Genomic DNA, 22,224 nt, shown 5'->3' with positions numbered 1-22,224 from the left:
TGCTGAATATATGTGGATTCATATGAAAACATTCAGACTATTTTTATTATATTTAAATAGGATGTTACGTAATCATGTAATGTTTCTGTTACTTCTGGCATTTCACTGTGCGAGACATGTTTCAAAAGTTAACAGGGTTGAACCCATTATCTCATAAATATTCAATTACCCACAGCGTGATTGGCTGGGTAAAAGTGAGGCTATGACTCACTTCCTCGTGAATAATAATATAAAAAAACCAAGCACAACCCGCTGATATGGCCGCCTCATGAATATTCAATACGAAGTCGCTGTGATTGGTTAAGGCTGATGTGACGTCATTGTTCGCAGACGAGCCAGCGGCTAGAATCTGTGCAGCTGAGTCTAGGCGGCAGTCAAGAAGGTGTTACTCATGAGAGAAGTCGGCTGACGGATTTGCTTATTTGTTGCTCTTGTTTTCTTTTTTTTTTTTCAATCGCAATTTTGTTTTTTCCACACCGCGGCGAGTTTCATTCAAGCTACTTTTTAGGCTGAAGAAGTCTCACGGAAGTTTCTGACATGAACACCGGGCCAGCTGTCGGGAAATTCTGTGTGAGTAAAAAATTACACTTGAAATGCTGTCCAATGAATATTCGGATTGTGTTGGTAATTATTCGCCCTATAAGCCCTATGGATAATGTGCGCGGTCAAGTTACCTCGAAAATATTTTGGGACAAAATGAAGTGCCGCCGGTGCAGACTGAGCCGGAACCAGCCGCCCGCCTCTTGGCAAGTTAGCTGTTTAGCTAATGTATGTGTGAAATTAGAGTGCGTGTGCGCGCGCGTGTGAGTGTGTGTGCGCGCGTGCACGTGTTTCACGCTATAAAACGGCGTCTGTAAAACAAAAGTATCACCCCAAATTGAGTACGGAAATAATGATGATTTCATCTCATTTGTCAAATGTCATTTGTTTGATAGAACACAAAGCTGTTAAACTGGAAGACATGACTTGTATGAATGGCAACAGGTGGAGAGTGTACCTTCTGACCTCTAATGGAAGAGCATTTAAATTGTTGTGCCTGTCACTATATGTCGCGAGCACAGATAGATGAAGATATTTTTATACTTATGAGACCATTTCCATATCCCGCATTGGTGTTCTGTTTCATGCAAATTGGATGTGAAGTTTAGGAACCGACATTCTTCTCTCCAAGCCTGTTTTTTTTTTATTTAATTTTTTTTATAAAGTAATTGGTCACTGTCCACTACCGGATTGCGGGATGCTGTGTTACTGCAATTTTTATAGGGGTAAACAAGTGAAAGCCAATGGATGTAAAACAAAATTGCTAGTGAAAGCAAACGCTTACAAACCAACCGATGATAACAGGAAATGCAAATGAGCAACAACAAACTCCAACATGCAAACTCCAGTGTAACAACCTGATACGCAAGTTGCGAGCATCAACAAAAGCAATCTCTTTGCTGCTGTGAGTCTAACTACGATAAGTAATAAAATATGAAGTAATGTGCCGTGACAAGCTGAGTAGTATTACTTCACAAACAGTTCTCATGGACGGTAACAAACGTTTGACATGATAAAAGACGAGAAGCTTACCCCAAAGGTCCACACCTAAGGACGTGGTGATGACTCATGCAACAACTCTTACCAACAACCAACCACAATAAACCTTTGACGTAACGAACAATGTCAACTGTAGCTGCCTTTAAATGACTGATTTTAACATTTAAATGTCACCGGTCGTTGGTGATAGCGAACATAGCCGACATTTTTGGATTAATGAGTGATGGGTTACCTCAACTGTGAGTATCAACAAACCCGCAATAACTTATGACTGACAATAACATTTGACACAATGACTGGCGACTAACCACAACAAGTCACGACTGGTTTGTTTTAACATTTGAACATATGAGTGATTCGTGCCATATACAACTTTACCCGAAAAGTAATTTTTGACTGAGCTTAAATCGCGACGACTTTATCAACCTAACGTAATAAATGATAATTGCCGACTGTCACACATGGTGAATGACGCTAACTTGAGACAACTGTATCAAATCTTAACATTAGATTAATTTAGCGGGCATTAAAAAAAGTGTTGCAAGTTACGTCTGACTATAAGTAAACATTTGAAGTTAAGAGCGATTAGCGTCGCCTGACCTCAACGTGCAGATTTTGGCTCGAACAAGTGTCTCAGTCGTAGCAGACAACCTTTAGTGTAATGAGTGATGACGAACCGCAACAAGCCATGTCGGTCATGTTATATCGTAGCCAACGATAATGGGCGACCAACTGTTGAAACGCCGTCTTAATGATGCTAACTTGAAACAATTGGAACAAACGAGGGCGCCATCAACAAAATAGTCACTTTATGACTGACAATACCATGACCCATAAATTGTTGACGTAATGACGGACTGCTCATTGGAACCGGCAATAACTGATTGGTTTTACCATTCAAATGCATTTTTTTTGGCCATGGATGTATCATAGAAGCGAACAGCCTGTGGTGCAACGAATGATCGATGACCTCGGCAAACTAAACCTTGCTACAACTGGAAAGAACAAAAATCAATTCCATTTTTTTTGCCTATATGCAACTTTTTCCATGCAGAGCGAACAGAACAATTAGGATTTTTTTTTTTTTTTTAAATCCGATGTGGGCCGATGTGGATATAAATTGGATTAATATGTGATGTATCTGCAGAATGAACACTTATCTGTACATATCCAACCTACCCATCATCAAAAGCCTTCGATGGGCTCCGCGCAGGAGCAGATGAGGGACAAGTACTCGGGAGTTTACTGACAATCGACCACGTTGCACGTGTGACAATAACATGACATCGTTGGTATACGTCAAAATAATTATTCCAGCCTCCTGCCTCGCTACTCTGGTGATATGAGATGATTAAAAAAATTAGCGCTTCCTCTTGTAAACACTGCCACATGAAGATGTTTTCTTTTGTTTTGTTTTTATCTATTTTTATTAATTTTTTTGTCACTCAACAATGTGCTGTGAACGTGTACAGAAAAAAAAAAAAATTACTAAAAAATTGTTGCAGTGTGAACGTCGACTTAATGTAACAAATGAGGACTGACTCATTTTAACACAATGCGAGTCAATTCTGATTTCAATTCATTTTAGCTTTTGAATTCAGGTTAGCGCTTGCTATTTGTGACTCCTCCTTGCATTATCATCAGTATACTGACATGTGACACTTATTGTCCCCTCGCCCCCAAACGTCAAACCTCGGCAAAGACCTTTGCGACTTGTGTGAGCACAAGGCGACGCCGAATCCCCCTGCCCCCCCCCCCCACCCCCCGTCGGATAGCGACGTCACTGTTTATCTTTTGTGTAAACCGCAGTACATTCTGGAGGAGGCCTCGCCAAGTGGCCTTGTTGCTGGGGGACTGCAAGGAAACAAGACCCCCACCCTTGATCCACCCACACACACCGACTCTGCCTGCAGGCTAATCCCCCCCCCCCCCACTCCATACACACAGATAGCGCGCCTACGTGCCTGCCTGTCCCGTCCATTTCCTGTACACACATGCCAGGATATTAGTGGGCATCGGTTGCAACTGTAAACTTGATGCGTATCTCTTGTCTGCCTGGGTGTGGTTTCACACAGGAAATGCCCCACGTGTCCGCTGCCCCCATCTCACTGTACAGAAAAGGGCAAGACGGACATCTGGGACAAGCTGTAGCCAAACCCCAGCATAGCTTATCGGCGCCGCTCAAAATGATGCAACGGGCCGGCAACGCCTGGCGCAGGTACTCCGTCAACATGGATTAGCGCAGCTTGGGGTGCTGCTTGCGTTGTTGCTGAGGTGACCAGTTTGGCCTATCAGAGAGCGAATGACTCACTGTCACCTGTTCAGGTGTGCCCGGGCAGCGGCGGCAGGACGCATTCCAGCGCAAGGCGGGATGATGTCAACGGTTCGCATGAGAGTCAAACAGCCAGTCGACCCACTTTGATGTTACTTAGCATTACGCATAAAGTTTGCTCATAAAAAGATTTTACTCCGCAGTCTTGAAACTCATTTACAGCGTTGCCTCGGGCAAACGCCATTATTTATTTGTTTTAGCTTTACTGATAAGTAATTGATGACACGGACACACTGCTGCTAAGATGACACAATTGTGCAAGAAAAGTTTATTTTAAACTGAAAAAAAAAAATAAATAAAAATCTTTCGTAAATTGATCCTAGTATTTTTCAGTTCTGTGTATTTTGTTGGCATCCAAGGTGTCCAGAGGGAGCATTTGGAACATCATAAAACTGCTAATGCAATCAGTTCATATTATTGCATCAAAAAAAAAAAAGTCACATTGTCGCTGCAAGGACGCGGCACAAAGGCTCACTTTGATGGCTCTAATATGATTTGCCAGGGCAAGGCGGAGGTTCCTTGTGCATTCTTCAATCTGTTAGTCACCCCCTCACCGTGGTGTCGTCGTCCTCACCCTTCTCCTCTTCCTCCTCCTCCTCCTCAACACTGCCAGATGTCTTGTGAGCGGCCGCTCAGGCCTAATCGAGATTGGAAAAGCCTCCTCCCTTTGCCCCGGGCCGCGCACATGTCTGACTGTGTGCTGGCGTTCATCGGCCGTCCTTTTGGTCGAGCAAAGGAAACAAAAAAAACTCTCCCAAACTCCCAGAAGCCTTTTCTGACTTCATGTGTTTCACATCAGCGCGGGTCACGCGCCAGTCTGGACGTTCATTAGCGTCGATTGTTTGCCGACGTCGCCTAACCTGCAAGCGCCACGCGCACGCCTCCTGAGGAAACTCAAGAATGTGTGTCGCGGGACTGCAAAGATTGCTCGGTTAAAAATATCCTGCCCGGCGGATATGTTGTGTGTGTGTGTGTGTGTGTGTGTGTGTGTGTGTGTGTGTGCAATGTGCAGGCTGTTTTGGAGGAGGGGTAGGGGGTGACTGTGGCGCATGAAGCCCCTGTATTGTCTCAGCTTCCTGTTCTCCCTGAGAGGAGGGGGCCGTCGCTTTTCACACGCTCCCACTCGTGCACTCGTTCTACACGCTATTGTACATGCATACTTCAACACTTTACCACACTTTTTACGCCGGTTAGTCGCCACGGGAGATGCAGCCAGAGTCCAAGTAACCACTGAGACATTTCATGTTGTCATGTTCAGTTTGTGTGTCGCACATTCCCACCTCGGGAACTCGGACCATTGCGTGTGTGTGGACCGTGGCGACTATTGTCGGAATTGAATTTATTGAGGGGGGGAATAAGATTCTATACTTTCGAGAGGTACAGGAACTTTTGCAGCACTGAACGTATTTGATTGTAATATTGTGATTGTGTGTCACATTTTAGGACACTGAATTTTTTTAAATTTTAATTTTAGTTTTCTTTTTTTAAAACGTGTACAGTATCTGTGCAGCCTGGTGCCAATTTGGCCCACAGACTGGTGGTTGGGGCCCACAGACTGTTCGAAATGAAATTTGCGATGTGCCAATATATGTTGTGTGGCAGGTGTCAACCAAACTGAAACGGTTCTCTGTGGATTTTTGGCTGCAATCGAGTTGCAATGACAAAGTTGTTTTGTCGGCCTTGATGAGGTGGCGGCAGCCAAGCGCAATGAAGCCCTCATTTATGAACTCGCTCATTATACTCCTTGTCATTATTCTACGCGCACGTCAATCCTGCTGTCAGCCCAGCGCTTGTCGGCCTGTCAGTAACAGCTGTAACGTGTTAAAATGGCCGCCTCTTGGCCTGCGGGCACGTTTGGATGCTTGCCGTGCTCGCGGTTCGGGAGAGACGACGGCGATAAGGACAGGCGCGCACGGGGATGGCGGGAGGAGGAATGTCACTCGTTTGTCACGACAGTTTACGAGGCGCTCGTTTGTTTCTGCGCCAGCTTGAGCTCTTCGGTGTGGAAAGTGGGCGGAGTTTGGTGATTAGTGGTTGGTTTGAGTCGTTGTTGACTTTGACCTCCCAGCTGCCTGCTGTATGGAATCCAGCGGAGTTGTTTGGCTTGGAGCAACAAATCACGCCGCTAACGCTGTTTGGCTAGCGCTCAAAGGCTAACTGAATTGCATAAACGGCAGTCGCAGACTTGAGACGCTTTTTCCACTGTTTGTGTTTCAGATGAAACACTAGGAAAGTTTGGTATCATGATTCTTGTCAGCAAAGTGGCGGCGTTCGGGATTTGCTAACGGGGGTGCCACAAGGCAACAGCCAAGGCAGTCATGCGCAAAATATTATCTATTATGTTACGTCTAGAAACAATAAATGAATTGACAACAACACTCCCTCCAACACATACACACAAATATTAGGGAAAATGTAAAAAAATGAAAAATAAATCTGACAAAAAATGTAAAAATATTTGACAAACAACAATGCTTGTTGAAGCAAAATACATTAAACAAAAAACACAAAATTACATTATCAAGAGCAAAAACAGCAATTAAAATCAGAATTAAAACAAAATATTGGACAAAAACAAACAGATTAACAATTGGTCAAAATGTATATGAAATGGTAAAATACTGTGTTGACAAAAAAAAAAAAGGAAAAAAATATATACATTAATTAGGGGGAAAAAACGAGATACAATATAAGATGAAATATAAGAATCAATTATTGGACAAAATACAAAATGAAATAATCGCACTAATGGGAAATACACAATTACGCTAGTTCATCAAGCCGTTTATCGGCTCTCACAGTTCGTTTACCGTAAACGTAACAAAGCGGATTACACCTTGTGTATTTCAACTTTGTCTTAAAGTCTGCAAGCTCATTGCAAACAAATAATGTGAAATACCATAGACGGGCTAACAAGACTAGCATTGCTGTTGCGGTAGGCTGTATCTCACTGCTCGTGAAGGTAGAAAATGTTGATGTGTCAGCTTTTCTGACGAATATTGGCGGAAGTCAGGGGGTTGCCGTTGTCATTAGCGCCATTTACTTTCCACGATGGGTTTCCATAATATGGAAATGAATTATTACTCTTGAAGTTACTATCAAGTTAGTGCAAAGCAGCCCTTGTCTTTATATTTCTCTTTCACCACTTTCTTTTGCCATTTGCGTCCTTAAACCCGTTCAAACAAGAACGGCGCCTCATTGCCTTCTTTGTGCCTTGTTTGGCCTCGCTTGATGATTAATGCGGAGAATGATATCTAAATGAGCCGTGAATGCTTGTGAATGCTACGCACAAATATGTCAACATACCGTGGTCACATGGTCGCTTGCATTGAATTTAAAAAAAAGAACTTTGATGACAAATGTTGCGGCTGTTTCCCAACACCACTGTTAGCGAAACAATGGTTTCTTGACACTTTCTCTTGTCAACATGCTCCAAATTTCCTCGTGACTAGTAAGTGTTTGCAAACATGTTTGCAATCTTCCAAACGTGACAAAACCTTCAAAGAGAGACACCAGAGCGCAACACAATGTTCATTAGATTAAAGCAGAAAATGTTGAAAAAGTTGCATTTTTTTACACTTTATGAGTGAGTGTTTTATGCAGTACACTTCTAAAGAGTGTACTTTTTTGTTGCAAAAATGTTTTTTGGGAGCCTTTCCATTCAGTTCAAAGGGGAAAAATTGATATGAGTTCTGAGTGTAGTCACACAACCAATTACACGTTTAAGCAAAACCCGACCAGTTTGCGCTTGGAAATGTCACCTCTTTAAAACGATATCCCTGTACGTGTCGCTGGATGATTAGCGCTTAATGAGGAAAGCATGCTTGTGGCCAGGATGCAACCCTGTAATAGGGGACACATCGTCCCTGCTTAGGACTCGGCTCTGACGAAAGTCATCTGGACAATATTGAATAAACGTCTCCTTCCCTTTGTCTGCCGCGCGCCAACTGTTTGTACAGTCACTTTGGGGATGCGCGCGCGCGCTCGCTAAATGGCCGCCGCTAAAATGGCCCATTGATAAGCAGCTCTGCGGATGTCCTGTCCTCGGTGGAGGAACCTTTTCAGAGGAAGGCCACGACACAAGCCTCCTCCTTCATTTGATTGCGACTTTAATTGCTTTAGCTTGCGCATAAGCGGCAACGTCGTCACAATGGCGCTCTGTGCTAAGTGGACTGGAGCTCCTCCAGGGATTGCGGCTTTGGAGGCTTTTGTGCACCGGGGTGACGGTCACCCCCTGCCGCCACGTCACTTTTGGTGCTGCCGCAGTGTGGCTAGCCAAAAGTATTTATGTGCCCACATGTTCTGTGTTGGTGCGAGCGCATTTGAATTTGACGGCGCTAATGTGGATAAACCTGACAACTTACAAGCTGTGTGGTTTGGGTGCAACGTTGCAAATAAATTGTTGCCTTTGTGCGGCCGCCATATTTATGACTGGTTGTTTGAATCGGTCCTTTAACATCCAAGCAGACTTGTAGGCGCTAAATAATCAATCCAAAACAAAAATGCTAGCTACTTTTTTGTAGGATCACAAGGTGGCAAAAAACATTGATGAAACAATTGTTTTTGTGTGTTGCTAACCACAGCAAGTCAAGGCTATATTTGAGTAGTTTCAACCAACTGAGTGGCTGATATCTTTTTATCCCGTTTAATACTTTTTGTTGACAAAAAAGTTATCGTGATAAAATGCCATTAATATGCTAATGCAACAGCAGAATTTGCTGCTAGCTTAAACTCGTTGTGACCAAGGGAACTCAACGAAGCCAAAATATTCGTAACAATTTTAATGCTTTTGAACCTACCAAAAATGTCGACAAAACTTTTTTTTTTCTTTTTTTTTGTTGTCATTACTGCATCTTCACTTTAGCATTCTCACCCCATCGACATGACTGAACGTGAAATGACGTCTCGTTCTTTCACTAAATCGTACGTGAACGTGAAATGACGTCTCGTTCACTCATTGACTCGTTGGCCAACGGGAAATCACCTCACTGATTCCATGAACGGCAATAGCGAGGTCGAATTCTTAGTCAAATCCCTCCTCCGTCCGACACTGGCTACTGATTGGCCGTCCGCGATGATTGACAAAATGTGCGTTCCTGAGCGACAAGCTGATTTCCGTCACACTGCCGTCATTATCGTAAACTGCTTGCTAACGCTGTGTTTACTCCGAAATAACTTTATTCAAATGTTTTTGTGGACAATAAAAACAGTTTTAATTGTTTTTACATTAATGTACCCTCAATCCGTAATAATGACGACACGAGTCTAGGCTAGCTTCACCTAATAACCTCAAAGTGGCAGAAAAAAAACTTTATTACTGTCCAACTTTTTGCGGTCAGTCGTCGGTTGCTAGCGTCGCCACATTTTTATCTCTGCGTGAGTGAACCAAGCAGTTGTTCGACGCCCACGCCACGTCTTGTCTTAGCCACCGTTTCCTGCGATGTCGCGCTCTTGTCATGCGAGTGTATCGTTGCACTTGAGATCTCCAGTTGTCTTTTTTTTTTCTCTTTCCCGAGGTCTTTTTTTTTTTCCTGTTATGTCCGCGGCAGACATGTGCTTCCTTGCAGATCTGTTCATCCGAACCTTCACTTCATCAAGTCTTCTTGACGTCCCCCCCGCACCCACATTCCCACCCCCCGCTGTGCTCTCACACAAACGCACTGTGTTCAACCCCCCCCCCCCCAATCGCCTGCCTTTTCCTCTCTCTTCTGCCTGCGTCCAATGTTTGGATAGATGTAAAAGGGCTGATTGTGACTGCTCACAGCCACTTTGGAAAGTCTGACGTGAGCAGCGAGGAGGAGGAGGAAGAGCCTGAAGACGAAGCAGGGAAAGGGGCGATGACATGGGGTGGTCGGAGGGCGGTGGGGGGAGGGGGGGTGTTCGCAGGACAAGAGACTGAAGGGAAAAGTTCCCGACAACAAGGCATGGCGACACTCCAGGAGTCCCGCTCGTTCTACGGTTGTCGTCCACCTTGTCTTTTCTCACATGGCGTCCATCTTTACTTGTCCCTCGATAGTCTATAAGTGCAACCTTTGATCCCAAGAAATTGTTTTGGTTGAGCTAGGTGTCAAAATATAGTGTTCAAATAATTTATGGCCCATAACATTCTTCAAAGAAATTCTGATAAACATTAAATAGAACATGTAATATTTATGTTTTTTCAGGTGGCCAGGGCTTTTTGCAAAAGCCTAAAACTATTGCTGTCGTGGTTCAACAGTTGAAAATAAGTGCATACGTTTACTTGTCAGCGACGCCAAGTCGCTTACTCCTGCTCCGTTAATGGCTCGTATTGGAAGCTGGCTGTGTTGTACAAGTCCCGGTGCCCAAAGACCGCAATGAATAATTTAGTCCAACTTGTCCACTTTTTACCTAGCATGAATGTGCCAAGCGCACTTTTAAAGCCGTTTGGCTCCGGTGCAGCTGTACCGATTCGGCCAAACTGTTCTGACTTTATACGTAATCGCGTTGCGTCGACGGTGGTATATCGGTGTTAGTTCAAGCAACTTACGCTGAGTGATGAAAGCTATTTTGAATTAAAGAGATGTTTTAATCCAATAAATAACACAAATACGGTAGTCCATTTTTCGAGGTAAACAATATTTTTTTCTGTCTTTTTTTTTTTTTTTTTTTTTTTCGACCGTTAAAAGTTAATACATTGGCACATGTTTATAGACTGTTGGCAGTGAGTGGATTTAGAACTCAATTAAAACTTCGAATGAGTGCAAAGGTTGATGACGACAAGAGTTTTACTCTATGGTTTGAAGGAATATCGGGAAGCTATTAAAAATTTTTTAAATTCAACTTGAGGATTTCTGTGTGGTGTTGTTGTGCAGGACAAAAGCCTCCAACGCAGCCTCCCCTTCATCCCCGGCGGTGTCGCGTTGCGTCGGTGTCGCATGTCGCACTGTTCAAAGCATCTGCGTTGGAAGAATGCGGGTCATTTGAAGTCGAGACACTAAAGCGTGTTGTTGGCCCGTGAATGGGCCCTTCTCACATTGACGTGCTGAAAAGCGTGCGAAGAAAAAGTGCAGCGCCCGGGGGGCCTCACTAAAGCGGCACGGCCCAGTATTCTTCTGGGAAGCCCACCTACACAAGACGGCCATTATCTGCCGCATGAATAGCCGCGCTATCACGTCGGACGCCGTTGCTAGCTAACACCGTCGCTCCTATCAAGAGGCTCATTTAAAAAAATAAAATGAAGTATGCTAGCCTGTCATTCGCTTCAGGAACTCAGAACCACACCGACTTAAGCAAAAAAAATAAAAATAAATCAACCTTAAACAAAAATAACATTTTTACAGTTTCTGTCTGAACGCTGCCTAGCTAGCGTGAGATGTTACGTAATAACACTTTCAACAAGAGCGTTTGCGTTGTTTTATGGAAGTTAGTCTTTTTTTTTTTTAAATGAAAAATAAATGCAAACATTTGGAAATTAGGTGTTGCATTGAAGATGAATTTTTAAGATACTAGCATTTTAGCTTTGGACTAAACACAAAAGATACTGTTGATCAAGTGACCACAACAAGGCCAAAAAACAAAAATTTTTCCACCCACAGCAACGCTAGCGTGTCATGCAAGGAGTACCGTAACAGCAAAAATATTTTGTCTGTTGGTGTCGGTCCAAGCTAAAGCATGTGCGCCATTTACGCAAGTGTTTTTGAAAATGTATCAAAGCTCTGTCTTTCTGGTCATTTGTTTCAACAAACGGTTTGGAAATGGCTGATTGAAGTACAGACTCATTTTTAAAATACCAGCATTGCAGTTTTGAGTTAAACATAAAATAAATCAAGCAACCTCATAAAATAAATAACAAAGTTGTGTCGTATTTTTTCGTTGGTTGCTTGTCGATTTATTTGGCAAGTTGTCTTTTTTTAATGGCGTGTTTGTTTTATTGTGTTGTCCTCGCTTGCACTCTCGGCTCGAGACCTCTTGTGTGGCGTTGAATGTTGATTGACCCCGTTTTTTTTTTTGGTTTTTTTTGGGCACGGGATTTTCTCAAAATCATGCATGCTATTTGTTTTTTGTCTCTGTGTGCCTTTCGATCGATAGGCGATCGGTCAAAGTCTGCTGTGATCGTCTCCAGCTCGCCCGTGAGCCTGATGGTGGCCTAGACTCTTGTTAGCATGTAGCGTTGCACACGCGGTAGGGTGCTGATGCTTTAATTGCATTCCCACGGCAGATGTTCTGGTCAGATGTTCCTAATCAATGTGAAGATTGTGGACAGAAGGCGACCCATGACGAATCTTTTTGGTCTTTTGATGGGATTCCACTGAAAGAGCTGTTCTGTCTGTGCGACAACATTTCACGCCAATAAAGCAAAGTCTTGTCCTTTTTTTTTTTTTGTGGTTGTTTTTTTTTTTTTTGTGGGGTCACCCCCTCAGGTGCTGCTGGCGACGCTCCTCCTCCTGGCGAGCTCGACGTGCCGAGCCGCCGAGCCGCCCCCCGCCGCCCAGTGGTCTGCCGCGCCAGATGACGACTTCAGGAACCTCACCCTCCTGCGCCGCCACAGGACTTGCGTGGAGAACCAGCAGTACCACTACCAAGGCCTCTGCTGCCTCAACTGTCAGGCCGGTACGTCCGTTTTCGTGCTCGGCTTTGTCAAAAACATTTGCAAAAAGGTAAAACATTTTCCAATATTACAAGGGGGTGATAAACAATAGACAAAAGAATACAAAAATATTAGTTATACAATAAACACATATTAGATGGGTGAGGGGGGGCAATTGTGAATATGAAATGAAAAGAAATAAAAAAAATAAAAGAAAAATCAATAGGACTGTTGAAAAATGTTGACCTTGGCAATGTTTTGCTTTTGCTGTCATCATCAGGGACGTTTGTGCAGAAGGAATGCGAGCGTGATTACCAGCAGGGGGTGTGCGCTCCGTGTGAGCATGGACACACGTACACGGAACATTCCAACGGCATGTACCGATGTCTGCCCTGCACGCACTGTCGACAAGGTAAACATATTGAAGCAAAAACTGTCTACATCAGATTTCAAAATGCCAAATATTAGATGAAAAAAATGCCCAAAATATTAGAAGAAAAATGCACCACTGGGAAAAAAATTTATAGTATTTGATTAACTACAAAAATAGCGGATAACAGACAAAAAATATATATTACAAAATATAGACTAGGGCTCAACGATTTATTGTTTAGGGATCAAAATGGAGATCTCTCTCTTTTTTTGTTTTCTTCTTACTTATCTTATCTTCTCACCCCAAAGGCACTATGTTAAATCCAATTTAAAATCTAAATCCTAAACTTTAGCAGTGGCCTCTTTCTGTGATGTCCTTCTCCAGATCATTTGGGGAGAATGGATCCTTGCTTTCTTTGTTGTTTTTGTGCGCTGTGCGACGTAGCAGCGACAATGCCGAGTGATGAAGTTACTCGGCGAGAAAGGGCGTGTCTTTTGTCGTTTTGTTGCCGCCGTTCAATGAGCGAGCGTCCCAGGAGGTGATCTTACCTGGCCCGGTCCGGGTGTGGTGTCTTTGTGTCCCGCTTGAAAGGAGAGTCGTGTTACGCCGGCTCGCACTTTTGGGATAATTGCTCCTTTTTGCCTGTGAATTGGAATGTTTCCACACCCAAACTGCTTGGCGTCCTCCTTTCACCTTCCTGGGAAAACGTCTTTGCTGCTGGACCAAGCAGGAAAAACTCAAATAATATTGAATAGAAAATGTGCAAATATTTGGGGATAAAAGGTAATTTTCCAGAAGAACAAAAACTACATAATATTAAATAGCAATATTTGACAAGAAAACAATTATGCTAAAAATATGGAAAATCCTGATAAATTAAAAATATTAGACAAAAATGAGGAAGTGTACTTGAAAGTTCCACGTGTGGTAGATTGAGTTTTACGTGTATGCATGCGTGTGTGTGTGTGTGTGTGTCTCAGATGAGATGGAGACGGCATCCTGCACCACCACGTCGGACACCAGGTGCCAGTGCCGAGCCGGAACCTTCTGCGTGCCAGATCAGGCCTGCGAGGTCTGCAAACGCTGCGCCAAGTGAGTCACCCAAGAAAACGGAAAAAAAAAAAATGATCCAATAAATCAACCAATCAGAACACAGCACCGTAATGCATGCATAGTAATCGGTTGATTGACTGCTCAGGTGCAAGGCAGGCGAGGAAGAGGTGAAGAAGTGCACGCACTTTTCCAACACGGTTTGCCGAAAGCGAGACGTGACTCCCACCCAAACGGCGCCAGGCCGAACCCCGCCCACTCCCGCCTCGCCGGCAGACATCAGTAATACATCTCCGTGTTTCCTTTTTTCATTCGGCGACCCATCACTTTTGTCGCTAAAGGGCCTCGTTTGTGTTGCAGTGGTTCCCGTGCTGAGCTGCCTCTTCCTCCTCATCGTCGTGATCACCGTATCGACTGTGTGGTGGTTCGTCATCAAGCGCTGCTCCTTCGAGGGAACGTGTGAGTGCGCGTCGCGGCCGCGTTTCCGTGGCGACGTGGTCGCTTTACTAACAAATGCCGTTTGTTCACTTTTGACAGGCGCCAAGAGTCACTGCGACACCAGCGAAATCATCAAGATTCCAATCGTAAGTCTTAAGCAAACTTGCTCTTGAACATGGGTGTGTAGACTTTTTATAGCTGTACGAAAACATACAACAATTGACGACAAATGATAGTTGACTGGATCTAAATTTTTGTCCCCATCAGGACGAGAGCGCCCCCTCGGCGGAGGAGTGTCAGAACAGTCGTAACGCCGGCCTGGAGGGCGACCACTCCCGTCCGGAGTCGCGTCCGCTGTTGCAGGAGACGCAGGCGGGCATGACTAACAGCAAGGCGTCAACGCCCCCGGAGGACGAGGACCGCGGGCTCGGCGACAGCTTGCCCAACACCACCAGCTCGTCGCAGACCAGCCTGTCCGCGCTGCCCACCGCCGTCTCGTCCGCGGACAGCCCCCAGCCGAGCCCCGCTCCCTGCAGGATAAGCGCCACCGCCATGGTGAGCATCACTCCGAAAAGGTCTTTTTTTTTTTGTTATGTTTCTTTTTGCATCCGTCTGTTTGACGCCGTTATGTCTTTCCCTAGGGGGATCCTCTCCAGCACCGCCTGCTGCCGCTGCAAGGTAGGCGCTTCTCCGGATGGCTCTTCACGGAATGAGTCGAGGCCAAGCCCTCGGGTGGCAAAAATCGAGCGAGAAAGCAAGTGGGGCTAATTTAGGATTTGTTTTCGTCCATTGCTGCAGTTCGTGTCAGTTCACAAGTTGTGTAAGGCAGTGGTTCTCAAATTGGCAAACTAGAGCTCCAGAAATATGACTTCACTCTCAGAAAATTGTCTGATGATGAAGGCACCGCTTTCGAGGAAGGTGGTCGTGTTTTTTTTTTGTTTTTGTTTTTTGTTAATACCGTGGTACCCTCACTAGTCAGTAGAGACCAAGCCAGCCCGCAAATAGCAAATTTCCGCAAAATATTGTCTGCCATTTAATTGCGTTTAAAAAAAAAAAAAAGAAAGAAAAAAAAAAGTCTAGACAGGCATGTTCAAAAGCCGCCAATAATGTGACGCATCACCTGTAGAACCGTAAAAAGAACTTACGCATTCACGGGCGCATCTGTCACCAGCGTCAACCTTTGTGGACCGGGTTGGTTCTAATAACATCATTTCGTCCGTTGCAGAATCTGAGAAGTCACTGAAGAAAAGCTTTGACCTGTTCGACAAGTACCTGGACGTTAGGATCCACAACAAGTTCTTCCGCATGATCGGCGTGAGTGACAACCACATCCAGCTGGCAGAGAGCGGCGCTGCCGGCGACAAAGTCTACGAACTACTCAAGAACTGGATGCAGCGGCAGGGCCTGAAGGCCGACATCAATCACCTGCTGCAGGTCCTCCTGGACCTGGACCAGCGCCGTTCAGCCGAAAGCATCGCCTCCGAGGCGCTGAGGCGAGGCTACTACAAGCACGACCCCGCTCCCTGAGGGACACCGCGCCGTCACCTTGTTGGACTTACCTCCTCGTATCGAGAGCCAGTAGTTTTTCTGTAGAAGACGCATCAGCGACTTTTTTTTTTTTTACAAAAGGGGTAAGTTGAGCTGCTCGGATTAAAAAAGAAGCAGAAGAAGAAATACTATGGAGAACGAAAGCACATACTCAGCACCACCTGCTGGCGAGCACATACACTGGTCTGGCGCTTCTGACGTTGCCAAAGCGCCCTCTCAGCCACTGGCAGAATGTCGTCACGCCAGTTGTTTGACACTATGATTTTTTTTTTTTTCTTTCTTTTTTTTTTTTTTTTCTTGGTGGGGTTGGTTTCTTTTTGTCATCGTCTTTGATGCGTTGCCTCCCAATGTCAAAATGGATTAGCATTACTTGTCGCATTGACTAATATCCGTCCATCCATTATCCGTTCCGCTTCTCCTCACGAGCATCACGGGCATGCTGGAGCCTATCCCAGCTGTTACCGGGCAGCAGGCGTGGGACACCCTGAACTGGTTGCCTACCAATTGCAGGGCACACAGAGACGAACGACCATCCGCGCTCACACTCATAACTAGGGGCACTTTAGATCGTTCAATTAACCTGCCATGCATGTTTTTGGATTGTGGAAGGAAACCAGAGTACCCAGAGGAAACCTTTCCCCCCCCCCAAAATTTAGCACTGTTCATTTTAGATGTAAGAATATAAAATAACTCTAAGATTGCAATTTTTCTATAAAAAAATACCATTTTCTACAAAAGATGACTTAATTGTCCTGCGATTATGATTTTTTTTTTTCCCCAAAATTGTCTCTTTACTTTTTCTAAAAAATACTTTTTAATTCTCATACAATTACTTTTTTCTATTACGTCTTTTATAAAAACAAAAACACATTTCTAAACAAAATTATTCTTATAAGAGGACTTATTAAAAGCACAAGAAAATATTCTTGATATTAAGATCTATTTTTAATGTGAGGTTGTGCTAACAAGTTTAAATTTATATTTGTACGAACATTTTCTTAAAAAAAAAAGCCCTTTATTAGATTAATCTTGTAAAAAATAAGTGATTACACTTTTTTCCTAACTGTTCTCTCCTGACAATGTAGTCGCACTGCTTGTATGGATGGATTGTTTTTCCTTTCATTGCGGGGGTGGTCGGTCCTTTTAAACAATACGACGCTAAAATGAAGTCATGCAACACAAATTTATACGGGATCAAATGGCTAAAAGGTTCACAAATGTACAATTTTGCCACCCACATGAACTTTGGTCCATCGCTACCTTTTTATTTATTGTTATATTTATTTTTAGCGCTACTTATTTATACCCCCGTAGCATTGCCATACTTTCTTCAAACGCTATTGTTACATTTCAGTTCGGAGGTGAGCAGCCAGAAAATGACTTTTTTTTTTAAGTTATAAATATGGATAATTGAGACTTATCCATACTGTAACGTATGAAAAAGAACATCAAGCTACATGTCCCGTCCCTCGTACTTGTTACTAGGCAGAAGTCATGGCTTTTGCCAATTGGCCAATAATTACGTAGCTGCTTGTTGCCAGGCGGAATTCACCGTTTAAGCAAAAATGATGTTGGCGACTTGGGCGGCAGGTACGGAACCTTTTTGTCCAGCTTAGCTTTAATGAAGGAAACCATTTTTTTCTGGACTTAAGAAATGTTTTTTTTGTTTGTTTGTTTTTAACAGCTCAACTTTATACTCTAATTGCCCCGCTCATTTTTTGTCTGCAGTGAGCCTCACTGTGCGTCTGTGTGTGCGGTGGATTTGGTCTTTGAGTGAGCATGTGATCAGAATTGTGTGTACGTGTAATATACTGTCTTGTGTGTGTGTGTGGGGGGGGGGGGGTGTTCTACTGTATCGTGATGCTCAGTGCTGGCGCTGCCATCCAGTGGTTGACGAGAGACAATTCATCCTGCATCAATTTCAAGATTTGGTCACACGACTTTCTTTAAAGTATGTGGACTGTCATATTTGTATCACTTTATAGATTGTAGGAGAGAAGCAGAAGGAATTAAATGACGTCCACGTCCCGTTGATGAAAGAAATAAAGTTGACATGTAAATTATGAGAAGTATGTTTTTATGTACATTTGGAATAAATATTTTGTACCGAGAGTCACTTTTTGGATTGTTTTGAATTGTTTTCCATTCTGTTCCGACAATAAACGACTTATTGTTTCATTTGTATGTTCTTATTTTATTAAATAAGTTTTAGTATTTTAGCTTAGCTTTTCAGGGGCATTAATTACTATTCAGAGTTTTCGTCCATTTTGGGGAGGGCTTTAATGCTTTATTTTAATTGTGTGTGTGTGTTTGTATTTGGAGTCAAGCAGGTTACTAAATGGTGTGTCTGGTCGGTCAAGGCCCTGGAAATTGTACCTGGTTTGCCAAGCTCCACGATAACACTTGTCAACAGCAAATTTTTAATTACTGTTGGCTTTATATGTCCCTAAATATATTTTTCACAGCACGTCAGGCTTTTGAGATATTTTCTTTTTTTTTAAGTTTGACCTATAAAAGCTTGCGCAATATGGACTTTACCATCCATTGCAATTAATTGCTATGATGATTCCCCCCCCAAAAAAATCCTCCTGTTGCTGAACCTAATCCCTAATTTGTAATACCTCAGTCAATCCACCTAAATCTTAGATAACATACCTAGTCAGTCTAGGGTTTAGATGAAAGCTCAGAGAAGGTCCACCATACGTGGTCAGTCTGCTAGAATTTGTACCCAGGAAACTGAGGTATAAAGATAATGTAACTTGTCAAATAATGTACTAATTATTGTACAGTACCTGTTCATTTGCAACTACGGGCAAACGGCCATAGTTTTAGGCTCCACTTGGTCTGTTTGTCAAAGTCTTGTGCTCTTTGTCCATCGTGACAGGATGCGCAATCATCAAGAAGAAGCAAGACTGTAAAACACATCAGTGGGTGGCCCTTTTCTCTTGAAGGTAATGTTCTTCGTGGATTTGCAAGATTTGTACCTGAACGAATTAGTTCTTATAAAAGCTTCATGAAAGATAACGAGCGTGTCTCCTGCTCTTTTTGTGGTCAGAGCCCGTCATTGTTCAGGCAGCCCTAAAGCCTGAAAAAAAAATTAGCTTTAGTGTCACCAGCGCTGTGGGAACTTCGCTCCAGTTCCCACCGGAGCAGTCAGATGACAAGCAGCCTCATGATTCTTTGTTTCGGGGAAACTGCGAGGCTACTTAGCTTGTTAGCTACAGGAATTTGTTTGTTGTCAGCGAGGAATGGAAAGCAGACAATTGTAATGCTTCAGACGGCTGACTTTGGTGGTAGAAACGTCTCAGCCAGTCAGAAGTATTCGATTTTGTATCAACCAAGGTACTCCAAATCGTACCTGCTCCAACTACGTACTGTTTCAATTACCTGACCAGTCACGGTACTAGAAATCACACTTGATCAGTCACGAACTACACATCCTATATGGTCAGCACTAAAACAAAAATAAGCTAACAAGCTAAGTAGCCTCCCAGTCAGAATAATGGAAATTGTACTTAAGATTAGCTTGCATTCATAGTTAGAGGGCATACGCAAACAAAAAACATTAGCATCAATGCTAATTTGCGAGCTATGTTCTAGTGTCTACCTTTTAGAGAGTGTTAAAAAAATTGCATGGATGCTAGTTTGCTAACTATTATACCTAATTTGCTGCGTGTGAACTTGCCTGTAACTAGAGGGAAGCGTTAGCGCCATAAAATATTAGCATTGGCCTCAATTTGCTCACTATGAAGCAACATTTGTCATTCGAGGTAGCTATGTTGAGCTAGCGTGCATCTTTAGAGAGCATAAATATGTAAGAAAACATTAGCATGGTCGCTACATGACTCAGCATGTTGTTTAAGAGTGGAAACGCTGAAAAAAAATCAATCAGGAAGTATGAGATGATGCGATGGCGTCCTCCCTCCTGACAGCCTATCACAGCTTCTGTTGGACATTTTATGGATCCGAGACAATCCATTGGCCGTGCCACTATTGTGGAGTCCGAGCAAAGAGGTGGTGGAGTGGACACTTTCCGATGGGAGCGCGGGCGTCTTTCTACATGTCCTGGTGTCTGAGTGTCACCTCGGGCCTCCTGTGTGTGGTCTTGGTCGTCATATGGAACTGGCGTTGGCGCGGAGGATTCGCCTGGGATGGAACTGAGGCCCAGTTCAACTGGCATCCCGTCCTTATGGTCAGCGGATTGATGGTCCTTTATGGCCTTGGTGAGTCACGACTGTCCACTTAAGCCTTAAATCCCATCACATTTGAAGGGAATTTATCTTTCATACACAGTGATAATTTTGGTAGGAGTATTTTTTAAAAATATATTTTTGGTTGAGTTCTCAAGAAAAACTGAAATATAATTAAATATATAAATAATATATATATATATATATATATATATATATATATATATATATATATATATATATATATATATATATATATATACAGCTCGAATATCAACGGTACAATTTTTGTGAGATACTCCGTTTTATCCCATATTTTACTGCGTTGAATGAAAAATATATATTTCACCTGTTAAATAATATTTAAAATAACTGTTTAATAATATTTGCTATATTTATCTGCTATAAAACTAAATGTTTTAACAATTACACAAAATATATTAACATCATATCCCAAAGAACTGATTTAAAACATGTTATATTTGTTGTGTTATTTGGTGATGAAGTTATCGATTGTGTATTCAAAGTCATATTTAAAGATCATTTTTATTACAGCTACATATTGTCTCAGAACGAATGTGTCTGACATAAAAGTCATAAATTGTCATCAAGACGGAACAAATGGCATATTATTCTTTGCAGCCGCTGTCCTGTTCCGTGTGCCTTGGGGGTGGTCTCAGAAGAAGTGCACATGGAAGCTGGTCCACGCGGGACTGATGCTGGCCGCGCTGGTCCTCGCTGCCGTCGGCCTGCACGCCGCCTTCGAAGTGCACCGCAGCTTGAACATCCCCTCAATGTACTCCCTGCACAGCTGGGTGGGAATGTGCGCCGTGGTGACGTTTGCGTGGCAGGTAGGAATATGCTGACTTGACAAATTGACTTGAAATTCTGCCACTATCAATTCATCTTGTTGCTTCTTTGTGAGTCTACTAAGTCTGAGTCTTCTTTTGATAGCCAGCAAGAAGGAGTTGATGAAAGCTATGTCAGCCAGGGGCGTTAAAATAATGTTATAAATTAATTTATAGACAGATATAAACATTTTTAAATCGGATATCAATGATAGTGTTTTTGCCGGCTTGGTGATCAAAAGCTGCATTCACCAACTGTGGTAAAGGCTCAGCAATAAAATAATGTGAGCTCTCTCATTTACCTCCAGTGGTTCCTGGGTCTGTTTGGCTTCTTGCTGCCGTGTTCTGCGCCGTGGTTGAGTGGCGCCGTGAAGGGGATTCACGTGTGGACGGGACAAATGGTGGTGATGCTCAGTCTGGCTGCCTGCATTAGCGGAATCAACGAACAGCTTTCTTTTGCACTGTGAGGCTTTCAACAACTTTTATACACTCATAGGAACGACAGAAAGAAAAAAATACATATATTTATATATATATATTTTAAGTCACTATTTTGGTGTTTGTTAGCGACGGCGTGTCAACAAGCGCTTACAGCTCGCTGCCTGCAGAGGCGCTGTTCGGCAACACCCTGGGCGTCGTGATCGTGGCGTTCAGTGTTTTCGTGTTCGGAATTCTGTCCAAAGCCGACTGGCGACGTCCCAACGCCAACACAAACGACGAAGCCGCTCCGGTGAGAATGACTTTCCACTCGTTTAATGTCTCAAGTCAAGGAAAATGAATCATATTCAGATTTTTTTTATTTAATTGTTTTTAATTGTTTTCAGATTTTGCTGAGAGAGGAAGCCATTTAAGGACTACAACAAGATAATGTGACGAAAAGCATGTTAACATATAACCTACTTAAAATATGACATTTAATCAAGCATGAATGACTTCTTTGTTCCACTTTATGATTCCTGCATTAATAAACAATTATCTGTTCTATATATGCCCGTTTTAGTGTCCTGTTTCATTGCTTTTTTTCATTTATTTCTTTTTTCTACATATTTTTAATTTTACATTTGTCATCTATTATTTTTGCATATCTTCCATTATTTATTTTATGAATTTCCTTGTTTTTGTCTTTTTTATGCGTGTATTTACTTTATCTTATTATTTTGGAGGATGATGATGATGATAATAGGACATATATTAATACATATAATAGTACCACACTGGCCAAATTGTATTGTTATTAGTAGCAGTCTTGGTAGTAGTGATTGAAGTAGTAGTAGTTGTAGCGGTATGAGTTGTGGTAGTATTAGTATTTTTTTTATTATTAGATTTATTTATTTGGCATATATTTCTCTATTCTATAT

General features: G+C 42.9%; 2 protein-coding genes across 2 annotated transcripts; both read left to right on the top strand.

Moving 5' to 3' along the window:
• Nucleotides 1-378: 378 nt before the first annotated feature.
• On the top strand, nt 379-18,006 carry tnfrsfa (tumor necrosis factor receptor superfamily, member a). Its single transcript, XM_088282157.1, has 10 exons — nt 379-570; nt 12,253-12,442; nt 12,700-12,831; nt 13,773-13,884; nt 13,991-14,124; nt 14,203-14,301; nt 14,380-14,426; nt 14,548-14,835; nt 14,922-14,958; nt 15,506-18,006. Exons 1-10 carry the CDS (start codon nt 538-540, stop codon nt 15,805-15,807), a joined length of 1,374 nt encoding a protein of 457 aa, XP_088138283.1. The 5' UTR covers nt 379-537; the 3' UTR covers nt 15,808-18,006.
• Nucleotides 18,007-18,724: 718 nt separating this feature from the next.
• Nucleotides 18,725-21,854, top strand: LOC148318902 (lysosomal membrane ascorbate-dependent ferrireductase CYB561A3-like). Its single transcript, XM_088281820.1, has 6 exons — nt 18,725-18,779; nt 19,771-20,051; nt 20,661-20,869; nt 21,175-21,329; nt 21,434-21,596; nt 21,691-21,854. Exons 2-6 carry the CDS (start codon nt 19,865-19,867, stop codon nt 21,715-21,717), a joined length of 741 nt encoding a protein of 246 aa, XP_088137946.1. The 5' UTR covers nt 18,725-18,779; nt 19,771-19,864; the 3' UTR covers nt 21,718-21,854.
• The last annotated feature ends 370 nt before the right edge of the window (nt 21,855-22,224 follow it).

Source organism: Idiotropiscis lumnitzeri, chromosome 18 (genome assembly GCF_059441095.1).
Source record: "Idiotropiscis lumnitzeri isolate Australia: NSW breed Sydney's pygmy pipehorse chromosome 18, RoL_Ilum_1.0, whole genome shotgun sequence".
In the NCBI taxonomy this organism is placed as follows: domain Eukaryota; kingdom Metazoa; phylum Chordata; class Actinopteri; order Syngnathiformes; family Syngnathidae; genus Idiotropiscis; species Idiotropiscis lumnitzeri.
Note: the sequence above shows the minus strand (reverse complement) of the source record. Positions and strands in the feature narration are given on the sequence as shown.

What these genes read in the sequence shown, in the direction of transcription:
- LOC148318902 (XM_088281820.1), top strand. Translation starts at nt 19,865, where the DNA reads ATGGGAGCGCGGGCGTCTTTCTACATGTCCTGGTGTCTGAGTGTCACC. An exon ending in TGGTGACGTTTGCGTGGCAG is followed by an intron (nt 20,870 to 21,174) that starts GTAGGAATATGC and finishes ATTTACCTCCAG; the next exon opens with TGGTTCCTGGGTCTGTTTGG. An exon ending in GAACAGCTTTCTTTTGCACT is followed by an intron (nt 21,330 to 21,433) that starts GTGAGGCTTTCA and finishes GGTGTTTGTTAG; the next exon opens with CGACGGCGTGTCAACAAGCG.
- tnfrsfa (XM_088282157.1), top strand. Translation starts at nt 538, where the DNA reads ATGAACACCGGGCCAGCTGTCGGGAAATTCTGT. An exon ending in GTCTGCAAACGCTGCGCCAA is followed by an intron (nt 13,885 to 13,990) that starts GTGAGTCACCCA and finishes TTGACTGCTCAG; the next exon opens with GTGCAAGGCAGGCGAGGAAG. An exon ending in CTGCTCCTTCGAGGGAACGT is followed by an intron (nt 14,302 to 14,379) that starts GTGAGTGCGCGT and finishes CACTTTTGACAG; the next exon opens with GCGCCAAGAGTCACTGCGAC.